This window comes from Mustela erminea, chromosome 7, assembly GCF_009829155.1.
Source record: "Mustela erminea isolate mMusErm1 chromosome 7, mMusErm1.Pri, whole genome shotgun sequence".
Classification (NCBI taxonomy): Eukaryota; Metazoa; Chordata; class Mammalia; order Carnivora; family Mustelidae; genus Mustela; species Mustela erminea.
Window position 1 is genome coordinate 92,015,713 of NC_045620.1, and position 23,252 is coordinate 92,038,964.

The window sequence follows — 23,252 nt, forward strand, 5'->3', positions numbered from 1 at the left end:
AGAGAGAAAGAGAAAGAGCACGAGGGCGTGGGTCAGAGGAAGAGGGAGAGAGTGAGACTCTTCAACAGATTCCGCTCCGAGCACCTTGGGGGGGGGGGGGGCGCAGCACACACACCAGGCTCCAAGATCACAACCTGAGCCAAACCAAGAGTCCCACTTTTAACCGACTGCCGCCCAGGCACCCCACCCCCTTCTTTTTTCAATTAGGTAAAATCGACACATGTTTTATACAAGTTCAAAAGGCACAGAAGTGTATATTATGAAAAATAAGTCTCCCTTCCCCCTTGCACCCCAGTCACCAAACAGAAACGATGTCACTAGTTTCTTGGGTAGCACTCAGAGGCCGCATTTCTTTGAAGAGCAGCAGAGCTGCCCGTTTTATGGACATACCATATCCATGCACCAAATTATTTTGGTGTTTCATTAGTGGGACACTTAGATAGTTTCTAACGCTTTTATCCACAGAATCTAAAGTCCATGTCAATCAATTACTTGTCATAGTGTTTCAGATCGTAGAGATGCACCATAATTCATTTCTGCACTGATGAGAATTTAGGCTTAAATACCGTTTGCTCTGCTTCTAGGGCACTTGTACTATGAGGCACTTCTGCCATTTTGCGGGCCATGTAGTTTCCTAGCACTCACTGCACTGTGAGCTCCTCAGAAGCAGGGGAAAGTGTTCATATTCACCTTTATAGCCTTAGAGCCTAAACCCCGAATTTGGTCCAGAGTATACACTCACCACGTTTGAGTGCAACAATAATCGAATCACCCGCGCTGAGTTCTGGAATCGAGAGCCGGGAGGTGGAGCTAGGGGAAAGCCGCGCCCCTTCGAGCTGTCCCGGCCTCAGAGGGCCCGGAACCTTTGTTAGGAGCCTCATTGTTTGTGAGGGAGGGTTTTAGCCTCAGCGCGCAGCCCGCACAAGCATGGTTGTTACGCACCGGAAGTAGCCTGTTATTTTGCCGGAGTCTGTTTTTCCGCGGGGCGGAAAGGGATGGTCAGCATGTGTCCCTACCATTTCCAGCCCCCTTTTCTTGCAGGACCCCATGAGTAAGCTGTGGCGGCGGGGGAGCACCCCTGGGACTATGGAAGCCCCTGAACCCGGTAAGAGCGGGTCGATAAAACAAGTGAGGCGTTCGCAGAAAAGGAATCCCATTTTGCTCTTCCGAGCCTTCGGGGTACTTCGCCACAGGTGGGAAGGAGAAAGGCGGGTCTGTTGTTATGGTAACAGTGTGTCCGGCTGGAAGAGTGGGGCCCTTCGGAGGTATTGGGTTCTTCATGGCTCCTCCTTTCCCGCTCTTGTCGTACACCGTTGACAGGCTCTCCTTCCGCAGGGGAAGCGCTGGAATTGAGTCTGGCGGGTGCCCACGGCCATGGAGTGCACAAGAAAAAGCATAAGAAGCACAAGAAAAAACACAAGAAGAAACACCATCAGGAAGAGGAGGCTGGGCCAACGCAGCCGTCACCTGCTAAGCCCCAACTTAAACTCAAAATCAAACTGGGTGGGCAGGTCCTGGGCACCAAGAGGTGAGGCCAAGAAAGCCAAGGTTTTACTTGGGGAAATTTAGGAACAGGCAGAGATAGAGGGAGAAGCTGGCTGGGCTTTCCAGTAGACAGAGGGTGGACACTGATTTCAGGGCCCAGGTGAAGGCAGAACCCAAGAGGGGGTAAGGGAATGCCGGTTGTAGCTGTCAAGCAGGAGGAGAAAACTTCTCAACTTACATAGTGGTTGCTTCTCTGCAGTGTTCCTACTTTCACTGTGATCCCTGAGGGTCCTCGCTCACCCTCCCCCCTTATGGTTGTGGACAATGAAGAGGAACCAATGGAAGGAGTCCCCCTTGAGCAGTACCGTGCCTGGCTGGGTGAGAAGAATCTGGAGGTGGGGAAACTGGGCTTCTCATTATATCTGGTTAACGGAGGAGGGTTGGTTCTGAGGAGGGTGAGAATTTTGAGCGTCTCAGTATTAACTTGGCCAAATTAGGGTTCTCCATCTGAACAATTCTACTTTTAGCTCTCCAACTTTGCTTTTCAGATGAAGACAGTAATCTGTCCCCCTCCCCACTTCGGGACCTGTCAGGGGGCTTAGGAGGTCAAGAAGAAGAGGAGGAACAGAGGTGGCTGGATGCCCTGGAGAAGGGGGAGCTCGATGACAATGGAGATCTCAAGAAGGAGATCAACGAGCGACTGCTCACTGCTCGACAGGTAAGTTGGTTCATTTTTTGTTCACTGGCTAAATATATATTGAGAACTTTCTATGTCTCAAGAATGTTGCTAGGCAGTAGGGATATCAATAGTGGAAGAAAGGAAAGGTTTCTGTTCTCATGGAGCTGGTATTCGTGTGTGTGTGTGTGTGTGTGTGTGTGTGTGTGTGTGTGTTGGGGGGAGGGGGTAAGTAAGTAATTGTGAAAAGTATGGTTTATAACAAAAATAGGGTGAAGAAATGGAAAGTGGTGGAAAGAGACAACATTAGATAGGGAAGGCAGGGAAGATCTCTCTGATGAGATTACATTTCCAATACCAAAGGAGCTTTTCAGGCAGAGACCAGCAGGTGCAAAGACCGTGAGAGTGGAACATGCCTAGTAGTGGTCAAGGAGAAAAGTAAGTGTGATTAAAGCATGAAAGGATTGTCTGCAGGAAAGTGATTTGATTTCTATTTCAGTAGATTACTTTGGCTTCTTAGTGCAGGTAAGGAGTAGAAGCAAGACCAGCCAGGAAACCATTGAAGTAGTCAGGTGAGAGGTGGTGGCGGCTTGAACCAAGGTGAATTTATGGAGGTGGAGGAAATCAGATGGATTCTGGATATGTTTTGGAGATAATTGGTGGGAGTTATGGAGCGGGCAGAAAAGAGGACTCGAGGATAACCCTCAGTTTGGGGCTTGAGCAATAATCCAATTGATGCTATCCACTTGAGATGAAAAGATTTTTTGTTTTTTCTAGGAGAAACTTTATTCAAATTTTGTGTCATTACAGTACTTCCAAAATCAAACACAATATTAGTCAAATGTTTAACTAGACAGCCAAGGCAAAGCTTCAGGAACAAAACAAAAAATCTGAAGGACTTACTGCTAACAAAGCCATTCCCCTAAGTAGCATCTTATACTTGTCATAAACCTGTAAATTTCTGTTTTAATTTACACACTATATTAAAAAAATATATATTTTTGAAATTTGTGTAATATGTTAGCAAATTTTGTAGCAAAATAAGTCCTCGAAATTGATTAAGAACATACCACTTTTTTTGGAAACATTTTATTTATTTATTTATTTATTTATTTATTTGACAGACGGAGATCACAAGTAGGCAGAGAGGCAGGCAGAGAGAGGAGGAAGCAGGCTCCCTGCTGAGCAGAGATCCTGATTCAGGGCTCGACCCCAGCATTCTGGGATTATGACCTGAGCCATAGGCAGAGGCTTTAACCCACTGAACCACCCAGGCATCCCAAGGAACATATCACATTTAAAGGGAGAAGAAAGATCCCAGATCCATATATACAGCAGCACCACTATAAATACACTGCATAGTAACCCTGAGATCTATTTTGTTTTCAGTGCATATCAAAGTTTTCAAAAACGACAGCTTTTTGTGACTACATGCTCTTGATTTTCTCAAATTCTTTGTCGGTTTGGGTGAAATGTCACTTGTTTTAGAGCAGCTTCTGACTAACTGGACACATCTGTGGGTCCACTCTTAAAACTAGATCACTTCCAGACCCCCTTTCTTCAATTGTAGCATCATCCGGTTACACGAAGCAAAGATCTTTTCCCACCGTTTGGAATGAGATGAAAAGATTTAAAACAGAAAAAACAAAAACACCTCCAGAGAAGTGGTAAACCGAGTTTTGGTACTCAGGGCAGACAGGAACCATTAATGATTTTCTTGTTTAGAGTCAAGGATCTGAAGATGCAAGTCTGGAGATCTGGGAGGAGGCAGTACTAAGGCTCCTGGAGAGGGTGCTCATCCTTCTCTTACCCTCAAGGCCAGTGTCTCTCAAGAGTCTGCTTTCCAGATCCCCACTGTTGCCCCCCCGACCCCCACCCCGGTTTGGGCAGACGTCACCCGCCTGACACTACTCGGTGTGTCTCTCCCCAGCGAGCTCTGCTGCAGAAGGCTCGGAGTCAGCCTTCCCCGATGCTGCCGCTCCCTGTGGCTGGGGGCTGTCCTGCCCCGGCCCTCACCGAGGAGATGCTGCTGAAACGCGAGGAGAGGGCGCGAAAGAGACGGTTGCAGGCGGCTCGGCGGGCAGAGGAGCACAAGAACCAGACTATTGAGCGCCTCACCAAGACCGCGGCGCCCAGTGGCCGGGGAGGCCGAGGGGCGGCGCGGGGCGAGCGCCGGGGTGGGAGGACCGCGGCCCCCACCCCCATGGTGCGCTACAGCAGCGGGGCACAGGGTTCCACCCTTTCCTTCCCACCTGGCGTCCCCACCCCCGCGCCATTGCCCCAGCGGCCGTCCCCATCTGGCCCTCCCCCTCGATGCTCCGTCCCGGGCTGCCCACACCCCCGCCGCTACGCCTGTTCCCGCACGGGCCAGGCGCTCTGCAGCCTTCAGTGCTACCGCATCAACCTGCAGATGCGGCTTGGGGGACCAGAGGGCCCCGGGTCCCCTCTTTTGGCTACTTAAGTCCCTGAAGTGACCCGGACTCTGCGCCCTCTCCCCTGTCCTGTTTTCATTATGTTCCCCACCCTATTATTAAATTTCATCCGGTGCCTCGACTTGTACAGAGTTGGGGAAGTGGGGTATGGGCAGTCCAATGCCCCGTACACACATTTTGCCGTCACGGGAGATTGCGTCGACACATGGGAAACGGCCACTAGGCCGCAAGAACACCGAGACACTTTTGGATACGCGCCCTGTGGCCCGCACCGCCTCATCCAGTGGGGTTACCTGGCTTGGTCAGGCCTTCTGCGTCATCCCCGAGAATTGCGCTCAAGCCAATCAGCGGAGACTTTGCTTTTCTGGACGGCCGCTTATTGGCTGGCAATTCCGAGCCCGTTCTGTTGTCCATATTGGCTATTGTCGCTGTCAGTCAGGGCCATGGTCGAACCTTGCCCCGCTCTTTGTCTGTGTAAGCTTCTGTTGTCTGGGAGAGTGGCGGAGGCGCTGCTGTAGATTGGTCCCTGGGAGAAACCTCTGGTCCGTTCCTATTGGCCCGTCCGCCGGCGGGCGTCGCTGATTGGTAGGATCGAGCAATCTGGGTGCTAGTTGGCAGAGCTCTCCCCGGATGGAAGCTCCGGCCGCGGAGTGATGGTGGCGGCAGCGAAGATGGGCCGGGCAGGGACCATGGCGGTGGCGGCAGAAGTGGCAGGGGCGGGGCGCCTGGCGATAGAGGAGGCTGTGGTCTACCGGGGGCTGTAGGTGGAGGCATGGCTCAGGCCAGCAGCGGGAACGGCAGCGAGGAGGCCTGGGGGGCACTTCGCGTGCCGCAACAGCAGGTATCCCGACTGCTCCAAAAGCCTATCAGGACAGCCATTTATTTCTCTTTCCCCTCTCCTTGTCCCTTCCTTTTGGGGGGTTGGGGAGGAACTCACGTAGCCAAAGATGCTGTGAAGTTCCTAAATATGTCCCTTCTACTCTTTGTCTAAACTTTGTAATGTAGATGCAGTTGACTTTGCCTGCAGCTTCTTAGACCCCTATCCCATGGCTGCAGTGGAAGCTTGCAGTGGCTCTCCAGTGATCAAAGGCATAGTGAGGCCCAGGGAAGCTCCCTCTGTCTTGCAACAGTTATTTGTGATGTTTTTCTGTGTGCCTGTTGTCACAACAGAGTCCGGCAGCGTCTTCTCTTGAGGGAGCAATTTGGAGAAGAGCTGGAACCCAGACTCGCGCCCTGGATGCCATCCTTTATCATCCACAGCAATCCCATCTGGTTGGGAGCACTGCTCTGTGTCTCAAATGGCCCTTCCTCTACCCTAGGAAGCCTGAGACCCAGGGGTGGAAAGATCCAGCGTGGGGGTGGGGAGGCAGCCCGTGGGGGGAGGGTGGATAATGAAAGCATCTTAGCATTGGAAATTGCCTTAAACCCCTTACCCATTGTCTGAGACTTTGAGGTAGCTCAGACTGCCCCCTGGCTTCTGCCCAAACACTCCCTTAACAGAAAATACCCTGGGAGCCAGCCCCACTGTGAGAGAAGTCTCTGTACGCAGAACTGAAATCTGCCTCTTTGTATGTCCACACCTTGCATCTTATTTTCTAGACAGATTTTTGTTATTCCAAATCCTCTGTCGTGTCAGCAGCCCTTCAGATATTTGAACACTCCTCTCACTGTCACTTTTCCCCTCCCCACAGATCTCTCTGAGCTCAACTTGGCTCACAGGGTGGGACTATGTCCCTGCATGCAGGGGTGTGGGGGTGGACAGTGCCTGGGGCTGGGATCTCCTTTGGTTCTAAGTGCCTCCTTGCTCCCAGCTTCGAGAGCTCTGCCCAGGAGTGAACAACCAGCCCTACCTCTGTGAGAGTGGTCACTGCTGCGGGGAGACGGGCTGCTGCACCTACTACTATGAGCTCTGGTGTGAGTCTCCAAGGGGGCTATTCTCGGGTCCTTCTGCTCACTCTCAAAATTCCTCGGGCCTCAAAATTCCAACCTTCGTGGACCTCTGTCTACCTGGGAGGTATCTAAGACCCTCCTTCCTCACCCCTTGCAGGGTTCTGGCTGCTCTGGACTGTCCTCATCCTCTTTAGCTGTTGTTGCGCCTTCCGTCATCGACGAGCTAAACTCCGGCTGCAGCAACAGCAGCGACAGCGCGAGATCAACTTGTTGGCCTACCACGGGGCATGCCATGGGGCTGGCCCTGTCCCTACCGGTTCACTGCTTGACCTTCGTGAGTGGCTTGAGGCTCTGGGCACACTGCCAGTGGCCCCTCCCAACCCAGAACCCTGAATCATCCCCACATTCCCTTTTCAGACATTTTAAAGCACACTTTCCCTAACAGCAAAGATTCCACTATCCCACCACTGGCTGTCGCATCAACCATGCCATTCTTTCCTGCAGGCCTCCTCAGCACCTTCAAACCCCCTGCCTATGAGGATGTGGTTCACCGCCCCGGCACACCGCCGCCTCCTTACACTGCAGCCTCAGGTTGCCCCTTGACTGCTTCCAGTGACCGCACCTGCTGCTCCTCTGCTTCTAGCTGCCCTGCCCACTGCGAGGGAACAAATGTGGAAGGTGTTTCCTCCCACCAGAGCGCACCCCCTCATCAGGAGGGTGAGCCTGGGGCTGGGGTGAGCCCTGCCCCCACACCCCCTTCTTGCCGCTATCGCCGCCTGACTGGTGACTCAGGTATTGAGCTCTGCCCTTGTTCTGACTCCAGTGAGGGCAAGCCAGTCAAGGAGGCTAGGGCTAGTGCCACCCCACCAGATCTGGAGGACTCTTGTGTGCTGCCCCTCGATCCTGTACCCCAGGTCTCTCCTTTGGGGCTAGCTTCCAGTGAAGGGGACATCCCATAAACAGTTTTGGGAGGGTGGGTGAATTTCTTGCCCACTAGAAACAGCCCGGGGCCCAAATCCTTGAATTCTTCTTGGCCTCTCCCTGCCTTCTCGAATCTACCTGAAAGGGGTGGAGTCCTGAGGAAGAGTGGCAGTGTTTGGGGGACTGTGCTAGCTCTACCCCCCAAAAACATACACAGGAGCCTTTGATCTCATTAAAGAGATGTGAACCAGCTGCTTGTGAATTTGGGTGGACTAGTGCTCAACTTGCTGCATTACACTTGACCTAACTGGATTTGGAGGGGACATGTAATGACCACTTTTCCCACCCTCCTCTGAAGAACAGTAGACAGTCCTAAGGTCTGGACTGAGCTGAGACCTCTTGGTGAGGCAGAGCTGGCAAAAGCAATAGAGTTTGTCATGGTTTTCCATTTATTTAGAAAAATAGACTCTGAATTCACATTCACCCCAGGGCTGTGTGGGATGACAGTAAGGAGACACCTGAGATGAGCTGAGGATGGTTTGAAGCACTAGTATCTGACGGCTGGGAGGAGAAGCTAGAGACCTTGTCCTTCTATTCCAGAGTGCAGGCCTGCCACCCCTCTCACCTTCCCCTTAGTAGTCTTCAGCCATGGCCAGTAGGACAAGGCTGGTCCAGCCCTGGAAAGGGCGGCAGCCCATGCCCCGCCCATCTCGGTCACTGTACTGCTCCCAAAGGAAACCTGTCGTCTGATACTGCCGCCACACATTGCCCACCACATTGGCACGGAGCTCACTGTGGAGCTTGGCAGCCCGGGCCTGGTGGGGACCCTCCAGATGACCATAGTGGTAGAGAGCCCCTAAGGCCAGGTAGTTGACATTGAGCCACACAGCACCCCGCCAGTAGGGAGGATCGTGCTCTGAATTGTGCTGGCCATAAAAGGGGCTGGAGGCTGCAAGGGAGCGCAAACCAAAGGGGCTCCAGAGATGGCGGCTGTCAGCTAGAATATCCAGCAGGGGCCCAAGGCGGGGGGAGTTGGGGTCCAGCAGCCGCAGAAGCATGGGAAAAAGACTGACATAGCCCAACGCATCCACATACTGTAAACGAGGGTGGGGCCGACCCACTACCCGCACCAGCCCCTGTGGGGGCCGAGGCTTCAGCTGCACTGCTCTTGTGTGGTTCCCAAAGTCTGCAAAGACTCCTAGCTCTGCCGCCCAGTGCAGCTCATCCAGGCTCTCTTCTGCCTCCAATGATGCAGCCAGTGGGCCCAGCTCTGCAGCTGCCTCAGACTCTCCTAGCTGCTCTGCCAGCTGCACCAGCACACGGGCCCCCAGGGCCACCCAGCACCGCAGGTCCAAGTGCCGCTCACTGGCTGAAGGGTGTGAAGCCCGGGGATAGTCATCCAGCCCAGAAGGTAGCGTCTTAGGGTTCAACAGGGTTGGCAAGGCAGGGTCCCGGCCCCGCCACCGATAAGATAGGGGCACTGGCCCTGCTTGGCTCTTATGGAGCCAGGAAAACCAGGCATGCAGACGGGGGAAGGCCCTGCGGAGGAAGGCAAAGTCAGCAGGGTCACCACCCTTTAGCATGTGGGCTATAGGCAAAAGCAGGGTTGGGGGATTGGCGTGGGCTGCCCTTTGGACCAGGAATTCTGGAGGCACCCGGGCTCGGGCCTCATCCCCCAGCACCTGCTCCCGTCCAATCCAGCCATCAGCATTGAGCAGTCCCAGCCAGTGACCTAGGACTTCCCGAGTAAGGCGGGGATCCCACCGCTGGACCACCAGCTGATGAAAGCCCTCATCCCAAAGGAAACCTCGTGGGAAAAATGACCGGGAGGGCACTGCTGTGAAAAGAGGAACAGGTGGAAAGAGAGCTGGGTCCACCTTCTGTTCAGACCCCTCAACCCCCATGTCTGCCAACACTAGACCCTGTCCATAGAAGTAGCCAATCCCACCGAGGAGGCCACTGAGGGCAGCCTGACCCAAAGCCTGCTCCTCAGGACTCAGGCCCTTCTTCTTCAGCTGAAAAGTCTTCTCAAAGTGCTCTCTAAAGGCTTCAACATGGCTCTCCAGGGCTTGGGTCAGCAGGCTGCCTGCCAGCTGCTCCAGGGGTTGGCTTCCTCCTGCCCGGGCACTGCCTGATTCAAACACCAACTCCACAGAAAAGGGGACTTTCAGTGTCACCTGTTGTATCAAGAATTGCCCTTGTCCCTGTCCTTGCCCGCTTGGGCCTCTGTCCTCCCACTTCAAAGATCCTGGCAAGCCGAGGTAGCGTGCAGAGGAAGCTCCTGGTGGCCGGTGCTGGAACCAGCTGTTTAGCCGGCTCTTCACCATCTCTGTCAGCAATGCAAGTCCTGGGTTGGAGGACCAGAAGACATTGTAGCTTGAAGGGAAGAAGATAAATAAGAAAAAATTACTCAGGAGAAAATGGTGAGGAATATAAAGAGAAATAAGAGGAGATTGGGAGTCAGGATGGGAGCGTCTTGGCAGTGCGGGGACATGCAGCCTGGTGAGTAGGGAAATAACCGGTGGAAAGAAGGTAGACTGGGGGAGATAGAAATCAGGCTAAGTCAGCACCCATACCACCCCTACCATCACCCCCACACTCTTCCCCCAGTTACCTGCCATACTTGGGGGCAGTGTCCCCTGGACTGGTTGGTGCCATAAGTGTAAGGCGGAAGTCACCAAGTTCACTGGAGTGACCACTGATGAATTTCAACTGCCCCTTGGCCCCAACCTCTGGCACTAGGACTTCCTTGCCATCTGTCACCACATAGAAGAACAGGGACACCAAAGGGAGGGCAGAGATACCTGAGGTCTGGGTGACCAAGGAGGACAGAAAAACACAGTATTAGATTGGCAGTATCTCCTGGAGATTCAGCCTTACTGAAAGGGGCACCATGCAGGAGCACCATGGTAAACATAGGTCTACAGTGTTGATGGTCAGTGAGGGTAAGCACCCAGTGAGATGAGGTATAGAGGTTTGCACAGGGTTTGCTGGGAAATTATAATAGAGTGCTTTTGTGTCATATACTATCCTCAGAATGCTACGTATCATTTATCATTTTCTTTCATTCTTATAATCCTATGAGTTAAGTGCTATTTGTATCTCCATTTTGCAAAAAGGAAACCATGGCTTATGGATAGTAAATAGAAATGGTCATACAATGTTTAAGGCAGGCAGCCAGACTTGGAGCCCCTGCAGTTAACTGCCACATCATACCGCATTTGCTGGCAGAAATGCCAGCAAAGAAAGGGTGGAGGGAGTCTGGGCTGGGGGAAGGGTGTCCTGAGGCCCTGACCTGAGACTCTACAGTCACTCTCCAGCTCCAGTCCCCTCCGTGCTGACCCCCAGGCCTCTTGACGAACTCAGTGGTGAGCCTTAAGGCCCCATCGTGGATGTGTTGCCGCCCGAAGGAGAGACCGTCGTGGAACTCCCAGCCATAGGGACCCACGCCGTCCCCCTGTTCACACGTGTGCCTGAGCTTAGGGGTCCCTGGGGTGGCGCCTTGCTGAGCCCACATCAGTCCTAGGGGTAGAATGGCCACGTAAGTCAAAGAGAGTAGGGGACCTGCCCCTCTGGGTCTCCGAGAATTTCAGGGTCATCCCTCCTCGTAACTCTCCTGAACAACACCCCTCCCCACTCTTGCTCTGGCGTGAAGCTGGGGCTCCCAGGTTAAGAATCCGCCTGCCTACCCGCCCGTCCCGAGGCCCAGTTACCGGTGAGAAGGGGCTTCGGGCTGCGGGTCTTCATGCCGAAGTAGACGTGAGGGCGGTAGGTGCCCCAGAAGAGGTCCGGGGCCACGGCGGGGCTGGAAGAATCAGGTGGCAGTGCGGGGGGTGCGGAATGCAGTGTGACCGCCCGCCGCGCACGATGCCACGCCAGCAGCCAGCATCCTGACAGGCCCAGGCCCAGGGCCAGGACCACGACGCCCAGAGCCGCTCTCCAGGCAGAGCCACGGGCCTCGCCGCCCCGTCGTGCCGGGCCGCCCCGAACCGCCCTTTCAGTTGTCCGCGTTCCGTCGGCCGCCGCTCCGCGACGCCGCCGCTCGCCCCGAGCCATCCCAGCACGGAGGTCTGCGTTGCGGGAGCTCGTAGAGGCGGCAATGGAGCCCGGGTCCTGCTTCGCTTCAACTTGCGCGCAGCGCCCGGGCGGCCACAGATCTGTCAGCCGCACCTGCCGGCCCGCGCCTTCCGCCCCGCTTCCGCCTCCTGCCGGAAGTCCCGCCCCGCCACGTCAGATTAAGTCTCCGAGTCCGGAACGGCCGCCACCGATGTGGCAAAGGGCTGGTTGTCTCGAGTTTCTTTGTCATCCTCGCGGATTTCACGGGCTAGTAGAGAAAAGTAATCTCATACTGGCTTGTTTTTAAAATGAGTATCTGTTAAGAACCTGAGGTGCCATCCCGAGTGTTTCACATTTAACTGCCCCAATAGGTGAATGAAAACTGGCCGAGAAAGTCAAGTAACTTGGCACTGGCCACAGAACCAGGAAGAGGCCAGCTTGGAGCCCGTGTACCTGAAACAGTATGGATCACTTTGCCCACGCCCGTGACTTACTTCCTAGTTAAGTGGAATGTGCCAGAGTGGACCCAAGAGGAAGCTTGAGCTCTGTTCCAACAGTGTCTTTAAACGACCCTCTAACAGTCTAGGATTCCTTATCTAGCTGAACCCTAAAAGGACCGTAATGGTGGTGCATGCACTTTAAAGAATGCATTCCCCCCCCCCCCACACACACACCTTTTCTACAACTCAAGAAGCAAAGCAGCTTTGGGGTAGGATCAGTTATATCCAGGGGAGGGAAGGCTGTAGGAAGTAGCGCCTGCACCTCAGGGAGACCCAGGAGAGTTAACATCACAATTAATAGTGGTTCAGAAAAGCAACCTGGATTTGGTTACTTGTTTCTCACCAACAGCTTCGCATAAAAGGTGTGTTCATTAAAGTACAAGTCCCTATCATCCTTTAAAAAACCCTCAACACCATGATGCTACTCTAACTCCCATCCAAACTCATTATTTAAAGCTAATACTGTATGTTGCATGTCCACTTACTATTTTGCTATAATCTATTTGACACCGCCTCCTCCGCTGGTTGACTTTTTGCTCTTTCAACAATCACCTTCTGACCAATCCCAATGGTCACTCCTGTCTTTATCTTTCTTGCTACTATTGCATCTAGTTCATATCTCTATTGTAGCACTTATTACATCCCTCAGTTTCATTATTCATCTTTGTATGCCAGTACTAATCAAAGTTACAGGCACAAGGTAGACAGTAAATATCTGTCAATTCAACACGTTTATTGCACACTATGTGTATCAGAGATTATGCAAAGTGCTGGGGACACAGAGAAAGCAGCCCCAACCTCATGTTCAGTGCCAGCATTCAATCTGTGTTTACAGCAATGTCTGAACCATCCCCACTTTTTCAGATGAGAAGAGTGGTAAAATCTGGCTGGAGATAACAGTCAGTTAACCATAGAGCTGAGGAACAAATCTAGGCTGTCAGTATCCTTTTGGCTACAGCATAAGCCCTCTTAGACAACACTTTTGCTCCCAGTAATGTTCTAGGTGCTTTATAGGTATCGGCTCATTTATTCCTCTCAACAGTTCTAAGAGATAGGTACTATTATCCCCATTTTATCTGTGAGGGAACAGACACTGAGACTAATTTTCCACAGTCACAGAGCTACTTAGGGACAAGAGTTAGGATTTCAACCCCAAGAATTCTGGCTCTTCACTACACCATACTCCCTCCTGATAGGCTGTTCGTTTTTTGGTAGTTTCTTTTTTAAAGGGGGAGGGGGAAAAACCAGCTCTTGAAGACAGCACCCTTTTAAGCAGAGCAGCACTGTAGTAACACTGTTAACAAAGTCATGGAAAATGTATTTGGCGAAGAATACAGCAGACAGTGTCTACAGATCCTTGATTGCCTAGCTAAGCATTCTAAAGCTCTTTAAACCCATAGCAATCAAGCATTTTCCCTACAACCCAGGGTAGAAATAATTCTACACTGCAACCAAGTACATGCAGATACCCACACATATACATACTTCCTACTTTATATATGTATATTGTTTATAGGCTGCAAAACTTCTTAAAAGAATACGTCTCTCAAGGCACCTGGGTGGCTCAGAGGGTTAGGCCTTTGCCTTCAGCTCAGGTCATGGTCTCAGGGTCCTGGGATCGAGCTCCTCATCAGGCTCTCTGCTCAGCAGGGAGCCTGCTTCCCCTCTCTCTCTGCCTGCTGCTCTGCCTACTTGTGATCTCTGTGTCAAATAAATTTTTAAAATCTTAAAAAAAAAAAAAAAAAAACTTCACATTCCCTGTGCCATGCACTCTGATACTATTCTACTTTACTTTGTTTTTAAAAAGGCTGATTTATCCCCTTACATTGATTTCATGATCCACACCAATGGGTAGCAACCCAGTATGAAAAACAGGCTAGGTACAGTGTGAAACAAGGAGACATAAAAACAGTGATGTACTTTCAAAGATAAACTTAAAGCAGCAGCAAAAATGATCAGAAAAAAAGGAGACTGGGTGGGAGAATACAATGATATAGTTAGTGGGATATAAGTGAATGGGAATGGAGAAAACATTTCAAAAGCTTTTGTTTAAGACAGAATATTCTGAACTTACTGACTGGATATGCAGGGAAAGGGAGAGGGCAGAACCAGAGAAAATGCTGTGGTTTCCAGCCCTGGTGGCTGAGAAGATGAAGTGCCTTAAAAGGAATGGGAAAGTCAGGGTAAGAGGCAAGTATATGTGTATATAAGATTACCAATTCTATTTTGGACAGTGTTGTGGACTTTGGAGGTAATCATTAGATTAGAGCCAAAGAAAAATGTAGGATTTAACAAGAAAGGGCAGCTCAACTTATGACAAGGGATGAGATGCCCCAGAAATAGAAAAGAAAATGAAGGATGAGAGTGGTACACTTTTATGGCTAAAAGGAAAAACCATAAGAGGAGAAGTTCTACAAGGGAGTGAATTAAAAGTGGCCGGCGCTACTGAGATGGAAAGATGAGGATGGAGAAAAACAGCACTAGATTTGGCTAATAAGAGTAAGAGGTACCTTGGGTGAGTGATGGGTGAAGCCAAATTCAAAGGGTTAAGCACGGGATGATGGTTAGAAAGTGAAATAAATTCAAGTTTGTCCAGACCCCTATCTGATTGTCTTGTTCCAAAAACGCTGGTTGTATCAGTAATCACATGGCTCCCTCGCTCGCTCTCTCTCTCTCTCTCTCTCTCTTTTTTTTTTTTTTTTTTTTTTGGGCGCTCCGTGTCCCTCCAGATGGTGATTCGAGTGATGAAGTCTCTCAAGCTCTTCTCAGGTAGGTATCCTAGCCATCCCAAGCTAAAACCTGCTTGTTGGGCTATTTTGCGCTATCAGCGCCCGGTACTCGCGCCGGCCTTGTCCTCGCTCCCCGCCGGAGGAGCCCTGGCCTGGATGTGGGAGGCAAAGGCTGTGAGCATTTCCTGGGCGGTGAGGTGAGCGCCGCGCATAATCAGGCGATGCCCGTCTCCTGGGGAAGAAACAAACGAGTCAGGCACTGGGAGGGCGGCGGGGCCGGGACTGAGGGCGCGCGGGCTGCCGGGCACCCCTCCCGCCCGCCTCCCCACCCGAGCCCACCGAACAGCACGTCCACGCAGGGCTCGGAGCCGTCGTGCCTCACGTCCGCAATCACCGAGCAGTTGAGGTTGGTGGAACGGACCTTCTCGCTGCTCACCGCCTGGAGGAAGGTCCTGCGGTGTGAAAACTGTTTGAGCTCCCGGCCCGGGGGGCTAGACCCCCGGCGAGAGGAAGGCGCGGCCCCTTCCCGTCCCCGCTCCTTCCGCCTCGTACCTCGTGGACTCCACATTCTTCTCGAAGGGGCAGAACTGAATGCGAACCTGCTTCACTGACCGGAGGCCGAGCCGAGCCAAAGACGCCGCCATGGTGACCTCCGCGCCGGAAGGCCTCGTGCGGCCGGAAGTGTCCTCTGACGCAGCGCCCCCCTCCCCTTCCTGCCCCCTGCGGCTGCGGGGTGCGGCTCTCCGACCCTCCGTAGTGTTTGCGCGCCCCCGCCGCCGACCGGGGCTACCCAGCCGGAGAGGAGGAGCAAGGCCGGCAGGGAGGGAGGTGGTTGCATACAGAGTATGGAGGGCCCTGAAGTAAGCGGTCAGTAAATACCTATCAATAGACCTCTTGTACCACGGTGAAGACAATAAATAGTGCAGAAGCCCCTGCGCCTGGCTCCGGTAACACGTCCGTCTCCTGCAGCCTTTACCCCTTCCGTACGCTGTACGCTGCTGTGCCAGATCTAGGTTAACACCATCTTAAGCGCTGGTCCCTTCGGTGGGGACACTACCATGGTAGAGATTATATAGCTACGGGGGGTGAGGGGGGACCCTACTCAGATTAAACTTGTTGAACTCTGAGTAACGGCGATTTAAACGTGAAGGTCCTTTAGCTCAGTATTCTTAAATGACTGAAAATAGTTACGAGACGGGGAGTTGAGGGTAATACTACTCCTGGGACTGATCTAAGTGTAGAAATGCCTGTTCCACCTCTGTGGTTCCTGATGAACTAACTTTGTGTTTAGCTTGGCTCCTAGGACTTAGAAGGAAGTGGCATCCTGGTCTCTCTGCTTTGTACTTCTTTTTCCCTTTTCCTTTCCCTTTCCTCTGGGATCCAATGCTATGGCCCTTCTCCCAGTGCGAGTCCTGAGAGGTCTTCACTGTTGGGGTACTAGGCCTGAGCCTCCCACGAATGCTGACCTCCAGGTTCCAGGCTGTGGTTTGGCCCTTTACTCTGGATTGCAGGCACTGGAGTGATCACACATGCTTCACTTTAAGTCCAGGTTCTGTGTAGCTTGTGGTTCTCAGGCAGCCTTTCTTCTAAGCTCTCAAATGTAGGCTTTTTTAATATGCAGTTCTAAATATTTGGGCTTTTCCAGCCAGAGTTGGGGAGCTCTGACTTTGTGGCTCCTGGTGCTAGGCTCCTTAGGATTCAGGACTGATCCCCAAGCAGGAAAGAAAAGACAAGTGCCAACGCGGGCGCTGGTGCTGCCTCAGGGCCAGCCAGGCCTGCTGATTTCCCACCAGGTAAGCCTCTGGGCTAGGTCCCCCTCCCCACAGTGTGCTTAGCAGCTGAGCTGTCTGGGCTGGGGGTGCTCCAGGCCGAAGAGGGGGCTCCAAGCTTTCTAGGCTGTTAAGGCTGCTGCTGGGCAGTTCGATGGACTGGACTTCATTGCATGTACCTGGGAAGGCAGGAGTGGAAAACAGGCAGTGGGCAGGAGGAGGGGTTTGACAACTATTGACAACCACACGAGGTAACTAAGGAGGATGGGAGGTAGGGCCCATAAAGTAGCAAGGGGCAGGGCAAAGAGCCTAGACTTAGGGAAGAGTGACTCACAGCAACAGGGAGGCCTCCTCTGGACCTCAGACTTAGGCAGGGGCTGCTGGAATAGACACAGCAGGGCACCATCCAGCCTCTGGAAGATGCTGAGCGTGAGCAGAGTCTGGCGAAGTTCCGGGGACAGGCCCCACTGTTCCTCCTCCAACAACTGGCGGACCACTCCAAAGTCTTGTCTAAGCTGCAGCGCCCCCTGCAGGCTGAGTGAAGACCAGGGTTCAATGTGGCCATGGGCCTCTACTGCCTCTGCAACTGTTCTGCCCCACTTACCCCTCCCTTTTGCCAGTTCCATTCAGCCCTCTGCCATTGCCTCCTTTTCTCCCCACCTGAACCGGATCCCGTGCGCCAGGATGTGGTCAAGCCAGGCTCCCAGGATGGCTGTCAGTGCCTGGCCAAGGGCAGGGGCCTGCGCTTGCGGTGGCAATCCCTGCAATCCTTGCAACACAGGCTCCAGGACAGTGCGAACCACCAACCCAGCATACTCACTAGGAATGCTGGGGAGTTCTGGAGTGAGATAAGAGAAAGGCCAGGATATGAGGCTATGGAGATCCGTTCAGCCCCTAACAGAGTGTTTGGGAGAAGACGATAAGATTTGCAGGGGCACAGAAGGCAAGGACAAGGATGGAGACAGAGCAATAGATCTAGTATTTGGAGGGTTGGGAACTGTATTTACTGCTTGGGAACTGTGGAAGGGGATGCTGGGAAGAGGAGTTACCCGGAGAGAGACGATTCCGCCAGTACCGACCCCGTGGCATGTAGATTTCAAAGCCCTGTGTGGCTTGTTTATGACATTCTTGAAAAAAGAGACTTAGTGACTCCTCAGGCAGGAGCTGTGGACATATGGAAAAAACAAAACTTGTTAGGGACTTGCCAAGTTACGATGCTTTTCTAAATCTGAGGTGTTTAAACTGGCTTCCATAAAGCCCCAGAACAGAACTGTACGTGTAATTCTACAGAATGGCTTGGGCCATTCTGACAAGAGATACCCTAACTTTTATGGGTCTTCCTAAAGGCCGGGACCCAGAAAAGATTATAAACAATTGCCATAGGATTACCCTGCTTTCCTCAGCTTGATTCAGCGTCTAGAAGTCCTCCAGGTTAATTTCACTTTATAGGAACATCAAGAGGAAAAAAACAGGGACACACCCTCACCACTATGAATGTTCCAAAGCAAATGTTAGAGAGAGGGGTCTGCATGACCTACAGACAGGCAGAGGCTGAAGAAAGGGAATTGTATGGTCTTCCATCAACTGTGAAAGGAAGGCAGGAATTATATGCAGACCAGGAGAAACAACTTGAACTTTCTGAGATTCAGGAACCTTTGGAATGTCCTTAACACTGAATATTCTTTACACCCTACTTCGATTTTCCCAGAGTAGTGTAACCTATAAAGCAAGAAAAGGCCCATGTGCTGGTTTGGTTTCTGTGCTTTGATAGGTTATCTTCTTGGAATGGGAGAGCAAAAAAGAGGGGTCTCTTCAGCCTATTTTGGAGAGGAACCCCAAGAAATGGGTAATGTGGTAGCAGCTCTGTAAAGACAAGGTGACTGGATGCCTGTTAGCCTGAAGTGAAGAAGGGGTTTGGGGGCCGGACAGGGGGAAGTGGAGCCCATGTGGCTCCTGGTATATATCCTGACACTAGCCTATCCTAAATCCAATTCTTCCTCTTTTCTGAAAACCCCGACTCCTTCTTATTTATGCCAAGGAAATTACCCTTTGGTTAACTGACATCTGTTAGGAATCTTCCTGCACTCAATACTCTGAGGAAACACAAGGTCACATTATGAAAGAGTCTTTGTGTCTGGGATGTTCCTAGAGGAACAAGGCATGCAGAGTCCTTCCCACAGTGGTTAGTTCCCATGGTAAGCACATTGTTCCTGTCCCTGTTCTCACAACTAGCAAGAGCTGGACTCTTTTCTTAGGTTTCCTTACCTCCCAACCTGACCTTTACAGCTGGATGAGACTCTATCACAGTCTCCACTGTTGCCCTCCTGCTCCTCCCGTGGCTTTCCATCTCTCATGAATGAGGCAAAGCCCAAATTCTGCGGGCTGGTGTTCAGTGCCCTCCACAATTTTAGGCCAACCTGCTTTCTCCTTCACAGTCCCCCACCCAACCTTGGACCAAAGTGTGTGTGTGTGTGTGTATGTGCATGTGTGTGCGCACATGCATGCACACAGGGAGTTTCTGCTTTGGTCAGTCATCTCCCCATTACTTCCTCAAGGAACTATGAACTTCCCATCTCCAGTAACCTCTGCCACTCTTCTGAGGCTGCGTAGCCACCACCTTGAGCCACAAACCCTGTAGAGAGCTTCTGTAACGACATGCCTGCCATGGCCTGCCTTCCTAAGGGGATTCCCATGGCCATCACTGGGCAACACCCTCATGAGGAGCCTGCTTTGGATTATGTTGAGTTGAAGGAGACAGCAATAAACTGAGGTGGAACAGGCAGGTGCAGATCGTAGATTAGGACTAAACTACGCAGTGCATAGCACCAAGGTGCTGTGAGTAAGCAGAGATGCGGAGAAAAAAGGAGCAGAGGGACAAAGCCTGACCTCTATAGCCTTGCCCCTATTCAGGGCACAGGAGAAACTGGGGCAGGAAGAGAAAACAAAAAAACTGAAACATCTTCCATAGTAGGAGCAGATACTGTGCTAACTGGGGAAATATAAAAATAAAAATATAATATTATTCATAAATTTAGAAAAAAATAAAATCTTAGAAGACAGGCAAGAATGGATGAAGCTTATCACTGTGGAACAGGAATCAGAAGTGGGTTGGGGGCAATTAAAGTGCTTTTTTTCATTAGAAGACTTCTAAAATAATATCTTACTTCATTTTTAAACTACGGACATGTATTACTTTAATAAAAATGTAAATGAACGTGGGGGGTTTGGGGGGGAGGAAAAGAATAAATGACACAAGATGGAATCGGGAGGGAGACAAACCATAAGTGACTCTTAATATCACAAAACAAACTGAGGGTTGCTGGGGGGAAGGGGGTCAGGAGAGGGGGATAAGGTTATGGACATTGGGGAGGGTATGTACTATGGTGAGTGCTGTGAAGTGTGTAAACCTGGCGATTCACAGACCTATACCCCTGGGGATAAAAATACATTATATGTTTATTAAAAAAATTTAAAAATAAAATAAAAGGCACTATTGTTAGTTAAAAAAAATGTAAATGATAAACGTAGAAAAGAGGAGAAACATCCTCTCAAAGCCAGCCAGTAAGGGGTTGGCTCAGGTCATGATCCTAGGTCCTTGGATCCAGCCCCCCCACTCCTTGGGCTCAGCAGGGAGTCTGTTTGTCCCTCTCCCTTTTCCCCTCCCCTTGATCCCATGTGTGCTCTCTCTCTCTCTCAAATAAATAAAAGCTTTTTTTTTTTTTTTTTTTTTAAAGCTAGTAGGTAGGGGCACCTGGGTGGCTCAGTGGGTTGAGCCTCTGCCTTCGGCTCAGGTCATGATCTCAGGGTTCTGGGATTGAGCCCCACATTGGGCTCTCTGCTCAGTGGGGAGTCTGCTTCCCTGCCCCCCCACCACTCCCCCAACCCCCCCACCCCCCGCTGCTCTGCCTGCTTGTGATCTCTCTGTCCAAAAAAAAAAAAAGCTAGTAGGTAAAAGGAAAGATTCAATTATTTATCTTGCTTTTTCTTTACAAAATATACTTCAAAGTAACCAAGTAACTAATGAGGGCAAATTTTTTTATAGGAGTAAGTACTAATAAATAAAGATATGATAGAATTGGAATATCACAACTTTGTACCCCCTAATGAAATAATGGATCTAGGCAGTGATCTTCAGTGGCTGTTAACATCACAAAATGAGAGCCTGACCTATAGATGAAACAAAATTGACCACAAGCCGATAATTGTTAAAGCCTCAGTGGTAGGAATATGGGGGTCCATTATACTCTTCTCTCTAATTTTGTATATGTTTGAAGTTTTCCATAACAAGCTAAGAAAAGAGAGAACAAAAATGAACAGAGCAAGAAAAAATAAAATCAGCAGAGACTCCAAGGAGATTCCAAGTCACTGGAATGTTCCATGACTATCACCATCACCCCACCCCCCAAACTGGGCACAGAACTGACTTTTCAACTGCCACTGTCAGGGCCCCTGCTCTTCTCACCTGGAACTGCGAAGTTAGCTTCTGGATCTCCAGGCCCAGTTGCTGCTCCACTTCCAGGCCCAAACTTTCCTCTGCTGCCAGTCTAGACAGAGCTGCTGCCTCATGCAATAGAGGCTTTGGATCCAGAAACAGGAAGTGAGACTTGAGCCCAGTCCAGGCTGCTCCCCTTCCCACTTGCTAGCTACTCACAGGTAAGTTCTTCTGGATCAGGACCAGGAAGGAACCTGGGGCCCACGCTGCCAGATGCTGCTGAGTTTTGCCCAGAAACCAGACCAAGGTGGTCTGCAGGGTACAGAGCCCCAGAGCAAGTGGTGCGGGACCTGGGGAGAGGAGGATGGAGTATCTGAGGGGTCGCAGAACCCCTCTGGGAGGAAGCAGGCTTCAGAACAGAATAAAGGAATAACGGGGACATCTTCAACTGTTCTGTTGCTCCAAACTCAGCACCTTGTCTCACCTGGAGGCTGACAGAGGAGCAGCCCTGACCTGGGTTCTTGAAGGGCATCCAAGAGAGGAGGGAAGAGCTGTTGCAAAAGTTCGGTGGTATGAGAGGATGCGGCAAGGCTGCTGTGATCTTCACCAGCAGATCCCAAGGCCTGGCAGAAGCCTGAAGATGAGGGATAAGGTTTGATGAGGAAGGAGTAATCTGGGGCTGTTTCACTCCCAATGCCCCTTTCTTCTCACCTTGGTCCCAGCTCCAGGTAAGAGACTGATGAAATAGGTTGCGACACAAAGAAGCCAACTCCTTCTCACACTCCTGAGGCAGGGATGCTAGTGGGAGAAAGGGTCTGGAGCCTGAAAAGAGGCCTCTCTTTTCCAGAACTACCGCCCACTCAATGACCGGGGAAGAGGGGAGGCTGCCACCAAGACTCAAGACTTGAGTAGAAAGGAAGACTGGCCTTGAAACCCAGATGCTAGAGCCTGTCGGGTCAGGAGGGGGTTAGAGAGGTAGGAGTAAAGGGTGGGGGAAGTAGTGTTCATTCTAAAGGGTCTGCTTCTGCAGTCCGCTTGGCAGGGGAGTGACGTGGCTACGGAGAAGAAAGAGACCCCGGTCTGCCCAAAGGCCCATCCAGGCCCCATCACTCACCCTGACCCAGTGCCTGACTCAGCTGTTGTGCCGTTGCCCTGCGGTCCCTCCAGGGTCCTAGACTTAGGTCCAGACTCTGAGCACAAGCTGCCCACAGCAGGGTCCAGTACCGGCTCCACAGGGCTCCAGCCCCTTCAAGCCCCGGTCCACTGGTGGCTGAATCTGCCACACCCCCCAGCAGCCCCAGCAGCCCCGGCAGCAGCTCCCGCTCTTCTTGGCACCGACTGCGGAGTTGATCCCGCAAGCCCGCTCCCTTGAGCGCCTCACCTAGCTGACCCGCCACCTGGCAACCCCGCTCCCCCGTCAGGAGGCGGAGCACACGGGCCGGCGGGAAAGGGCGCGCTGCCCCAGGGACATGGCTCAAGGCTTTTTCCTGCAGCTGGTGGTAGGCGGGAAGCGCTAGCAGCACGTCGGCAAGTTGGGAAGACAAGCCGGGGCTGGCCGCCTCCCGACCCAGAGCCCGAAGCTGCATCTCGATGGCAGCATCCAGGCGCTGGGCCGCCAGTCCGATAGGGCGCGCCAGGAGTAACGGTACGGGAGTCTCCCGTAGGCCGATTTGCAGCACAGCTCTTCGGGAGGGGTGCAGTAGCAGGTCGCGGCACAGCTGAGGCCAGGGGCCGGGGTCGGGGCCCGGCGCGCTTGCACTCATGATCCTCAGGAGGCGCACGGCTGCCTGTAGGTGGCGGGCGCAGTCCCGGGCTTGGAGGAGCCGCTCCCGCTCGCGATGAAGCCGCAGCAACACTGCCCGAAGACGCTGCAGCGTGGGAGGGATCGGGCGGCCCGCTGCAGCCTCCCGCCACCAGTCCGCCGCGCCCTCGTCCTGGTGCTCTCTGGCGTTCGCCGGCGCCGCCCAACACGGCCGCCCTCCCCGGGCTCCACCGGGCCGCGGGTCTAGGCAGGGGATGCTCCCGGCAACCGGCAGCCACGACCAGCCACGAAAGTCCCCGCCAGGAGTCCCCGCCTGCCTTCTCTCCCACTGCTCCTCCACGGCGCCTCCGGGTTGCGCCCTCAACGGCGGCAGGGTAGGAAGCGGAGGCAGAAGGCCACCAGAGCGAGATGCCTGGGCCATGGGGCGCCGCGTCCGGGACGAACCCAACGATTCCCACTTCCCCGCACTGCCCAACGCCCGCTGCGGCCGGGACTCCGCCCCGTCCCAAGAGCCGTCATCTCTAGCCCTGGAGCCGCCGGGACCGTCATGGACTCTCTCGCGCTCCGTAAGCGGAGGCTTCTGCCCCTAATAAAGATGGC

General features: G+C 52.5%; 5 protein-coding genes across 7 annotated transcripts; 2 read left to right on the forward strand and 3 right to left on the reverse strand.

Annotated features, from left to right (window-relative positions):
• Window positions 1–930: 930 nt before the first annotated feature.
• INO80B (INO80 complex subunit B) lies at window positions 931–4,714 on the forward strand. The gene is made up of 5 exons (XM_032352528.1): window positions 931–1,105; window positions 1,336–1,528; window positions 1,745–1,863; window positions 2,034–2,203; window positions 4,092–4,714. Exons 1-5 carry the CDS (start codon window positions 1,048–1,050, stop codon window positions 4,620–4,622), a joined length of 1,071 nt encoding a protein of 356 aa, XP_032208419.1. The 5' UTR covers window positions 931–1,047; the 3' UTR covers window positions 4,623–4,714.
• A 94-nt stretch (window positions 4,715–4,808) lies between these two features.
• WBP1 (WW domain binding protein 1) lies at window positions 4,809–7,666 on the forward strand. Of its 2 annotated transcripts, XM_032352533.1 has the most exons (5): window positions 4,809–5,434; window positions 5,764–5,865; window positions 6,405–6,507; window positions 6,641–6,817; window positions 6,988–7,666. In XM_032352533.1, exons 1-5 carry the CDS (start codon window positions 5,366–5,368, stop codon window positions 7,440–7,442), a joined length of 906 nt encoding a protein of 301 aa, XP_032208424.1. In that variant the 5' UTR covers window positions 4,809–5,365; the 3' UTR covers window positions 7,443–7,666. The 2 variants fall into 2 exon arrangements, with proteins under 2 accessions (XP_032208424.1, XP_032208425.1); XM_032352534.1 differs by lacking the exon at window positions 5,764–5,865.
• Window positions 7,667–7,830: 164 nt separating this feature from the next.
• On the reverse strand, window positions 7,831–13,599 carry MOGS (mannosyl-oligosaccharide glucosidase). Its single transcript, XM_032352514.1, has 4 exons — window positions 11,118–13,599; window positions 10,700–10,926; window positions 10,019–10,215; window positions 7,831–9,780 (listed from the first exon to the last, which is right to left on the reverse strand). Exons 1-4 carry the CDS (start codon window positions 11,458–11,460, stop codon window positions 8,037–8,039), a joined length of 2,511 nt encoding a protein of 836 aa, XP_032208405.1. The 5' UTR covers window positions 11,461–13,599; the 3' UTR covers window positions 7,831–8,036.
• Window positions 13,600–14,727: 1,128 nt separating this feature from the next.
• MRPL53 (mitochondrial ribosomal protein L53) lies at window positions 14,728–15,360 on the reverse strand. Its single transcript, XM_032352536.1, has 3 exons — window positions 15,242–15,360; window positions 15,029–15,141; window positions 14,728–14,921 (listed from the first exon to the last, which is right to left on the reverse strand). Exons 1-3 carry the CDS (start codon window positions 15,331–15,333, stop codon window positions 14,785–14,787), a joined length of 342 nt encoding a protein of 113 aa, XP_032208427.1. The 5' UTR covers window positions 15,334–15,360; the 3' UTR covers window positions 14,728–14,784.
• A 994-nt stretch (window positions 15,361–16,354) lies between these two features.
• CCDC142 (coiled-coil domain containing 142) lies at window positions 16,355–23,243 on the reverse strand. Of its 2 annotated transcripts, XM_032352515.1 has the most exons (9): window positions 22,005–23,242; window positions 21,602–21,688; window positions 21,375–21,524; window positions 21,110–21,240; window positions 20,921–21,034; window positions 17,508–17,622; window positions 17,119–17,296; window positions 16,793–16,992; window positions 16,355–16,637 (listed from the first exon to the last, which is right to left on the reverse strand). In XM_032352515.1, exons 1-9 carry the CDS (start codon window positions 23,071–23,073, stop codon window positions 16,381–16,383), a joined length of 2,301 nt encoding a protein of 766 aa, XP_032208406.1. In that variant the 5' UTR covers window positions 23,074–23,242; the 3' UTR covers window positions 16,355–16,380. The 2 variants fall into 2 exon arrangements, with proteins under 2 accessions (XP_032208406.1, XP_032208408.1); XM_032352517.1 differs by lacking the exon at window positions 21,602–21,688 and having other exon boundaries at window positions 22,005–23,243.
• Between the last annotated feature and the right edge of the window lie 9 nt (window positions 23,244–23,252).

Coding starts and splice junctions, on each gene's coding strand:
- WBP1 (XM_032352533.1), top strand. CDS start 5,366: ATGGCTCAGGCCAGCAGCGGGAACGGCAGCGAGGAGGCCTGGGGGGCA. Junction 5,435..5,763: donor TTCGCGTGCCGCAACAGCAG/GTATCCCGACTG, acceptor TTGTCACAACAG/AGTCCGGCAGCGTCTTCTCT. Junction 6,508..6,640: donor CTACTACTATGAGCTCTGGT/GTGAGTCTCCAA, acceptor CACCCCTTGCAG/GGTTCTGGCTGCTCTGGACT.
- MOGS (XM_032352514.1), bottom strand. CDS start 11,460: ATGGCTCGGGGCGAGCGGCGGCGTCGCGGAGCGGCGGCCGACGGAACG. Junction 10,216..10,699: donor GAGTGACTGTAGAGTCTCAG/GTCAGGGCCTCA, acceptor TTGGTCACCCAG/ACCTCAGGTATCTCTGCCCT. Junction 9,781..10,018: donor ACTGCCCCCAAGTATGGCAG/GTAACTGGGGGA, acceptor CTTCCCTTCAAG/CTACAATGTCTTCTGGTCCT.
- MRPL53 (XM_032352536.1), bottom strand. CDS start 15,333: ATGGCGGCGTCTTTGGCTCGGCTCGGCCTCCGGTCAGTGAAGCAGGTT. Junction 15,142..15,241: donor AAGAATGTGGAGTCCACGAG/GTACGAGGCGGA, acceptor TTCACACCGCAG/GACCTTCCTCCAGGCGGTGA. Junction 14,922..15,028: donor CTGCGTGGACGTGCTGTTCG/GTGGGCTCGGGT, acceptor TTTCTTCCCCAG/GAGACGGGCATCGCCTGATT.
- CCDC142 (XM_032352515.1), bottom strand. CDS start 23,073: ATGGCCCAGGCATCTCGCTCTGGTGGCCTTCTGCCTCCGCTTCCTACC. Junction 21,241..21,374: donor GCTCCTCTGTCAGCCTCCAG/GTGAGACAAGGT, acceptor TCCTCTCCCCAG/GTCCCGCACCACTTGCTCTG. Junction 17,623..20,920: donor AGCTAACTTCGCAGTTCCAG/GTGAGAAGAGCA, acceptor ATATGTCCACAG/CTCCTGCCTGAGGAGTCACT.
- INO80B (XM_032352528.1), top strand. CDS start 1,048: ATGAGTAAGCTGTGGCGGCGGGGGAGCACCCCTGGGACTATGGAAGCC. Junction 1,106..1,335: donor TATGGAAGCCCCTGAACCCG/GTAAGAGCGGGT, acceptor CTCCTTCCGCAG/GGGAAGCGCTGGAATTGAGT. Junction 1,529..1,744: donor CAGGTCCTGGGCACCAAGAG/GTGAGGCCAAGA, acceptor GCTTCTCTGCAG/TGTTCCTACTTTCACTGTGA.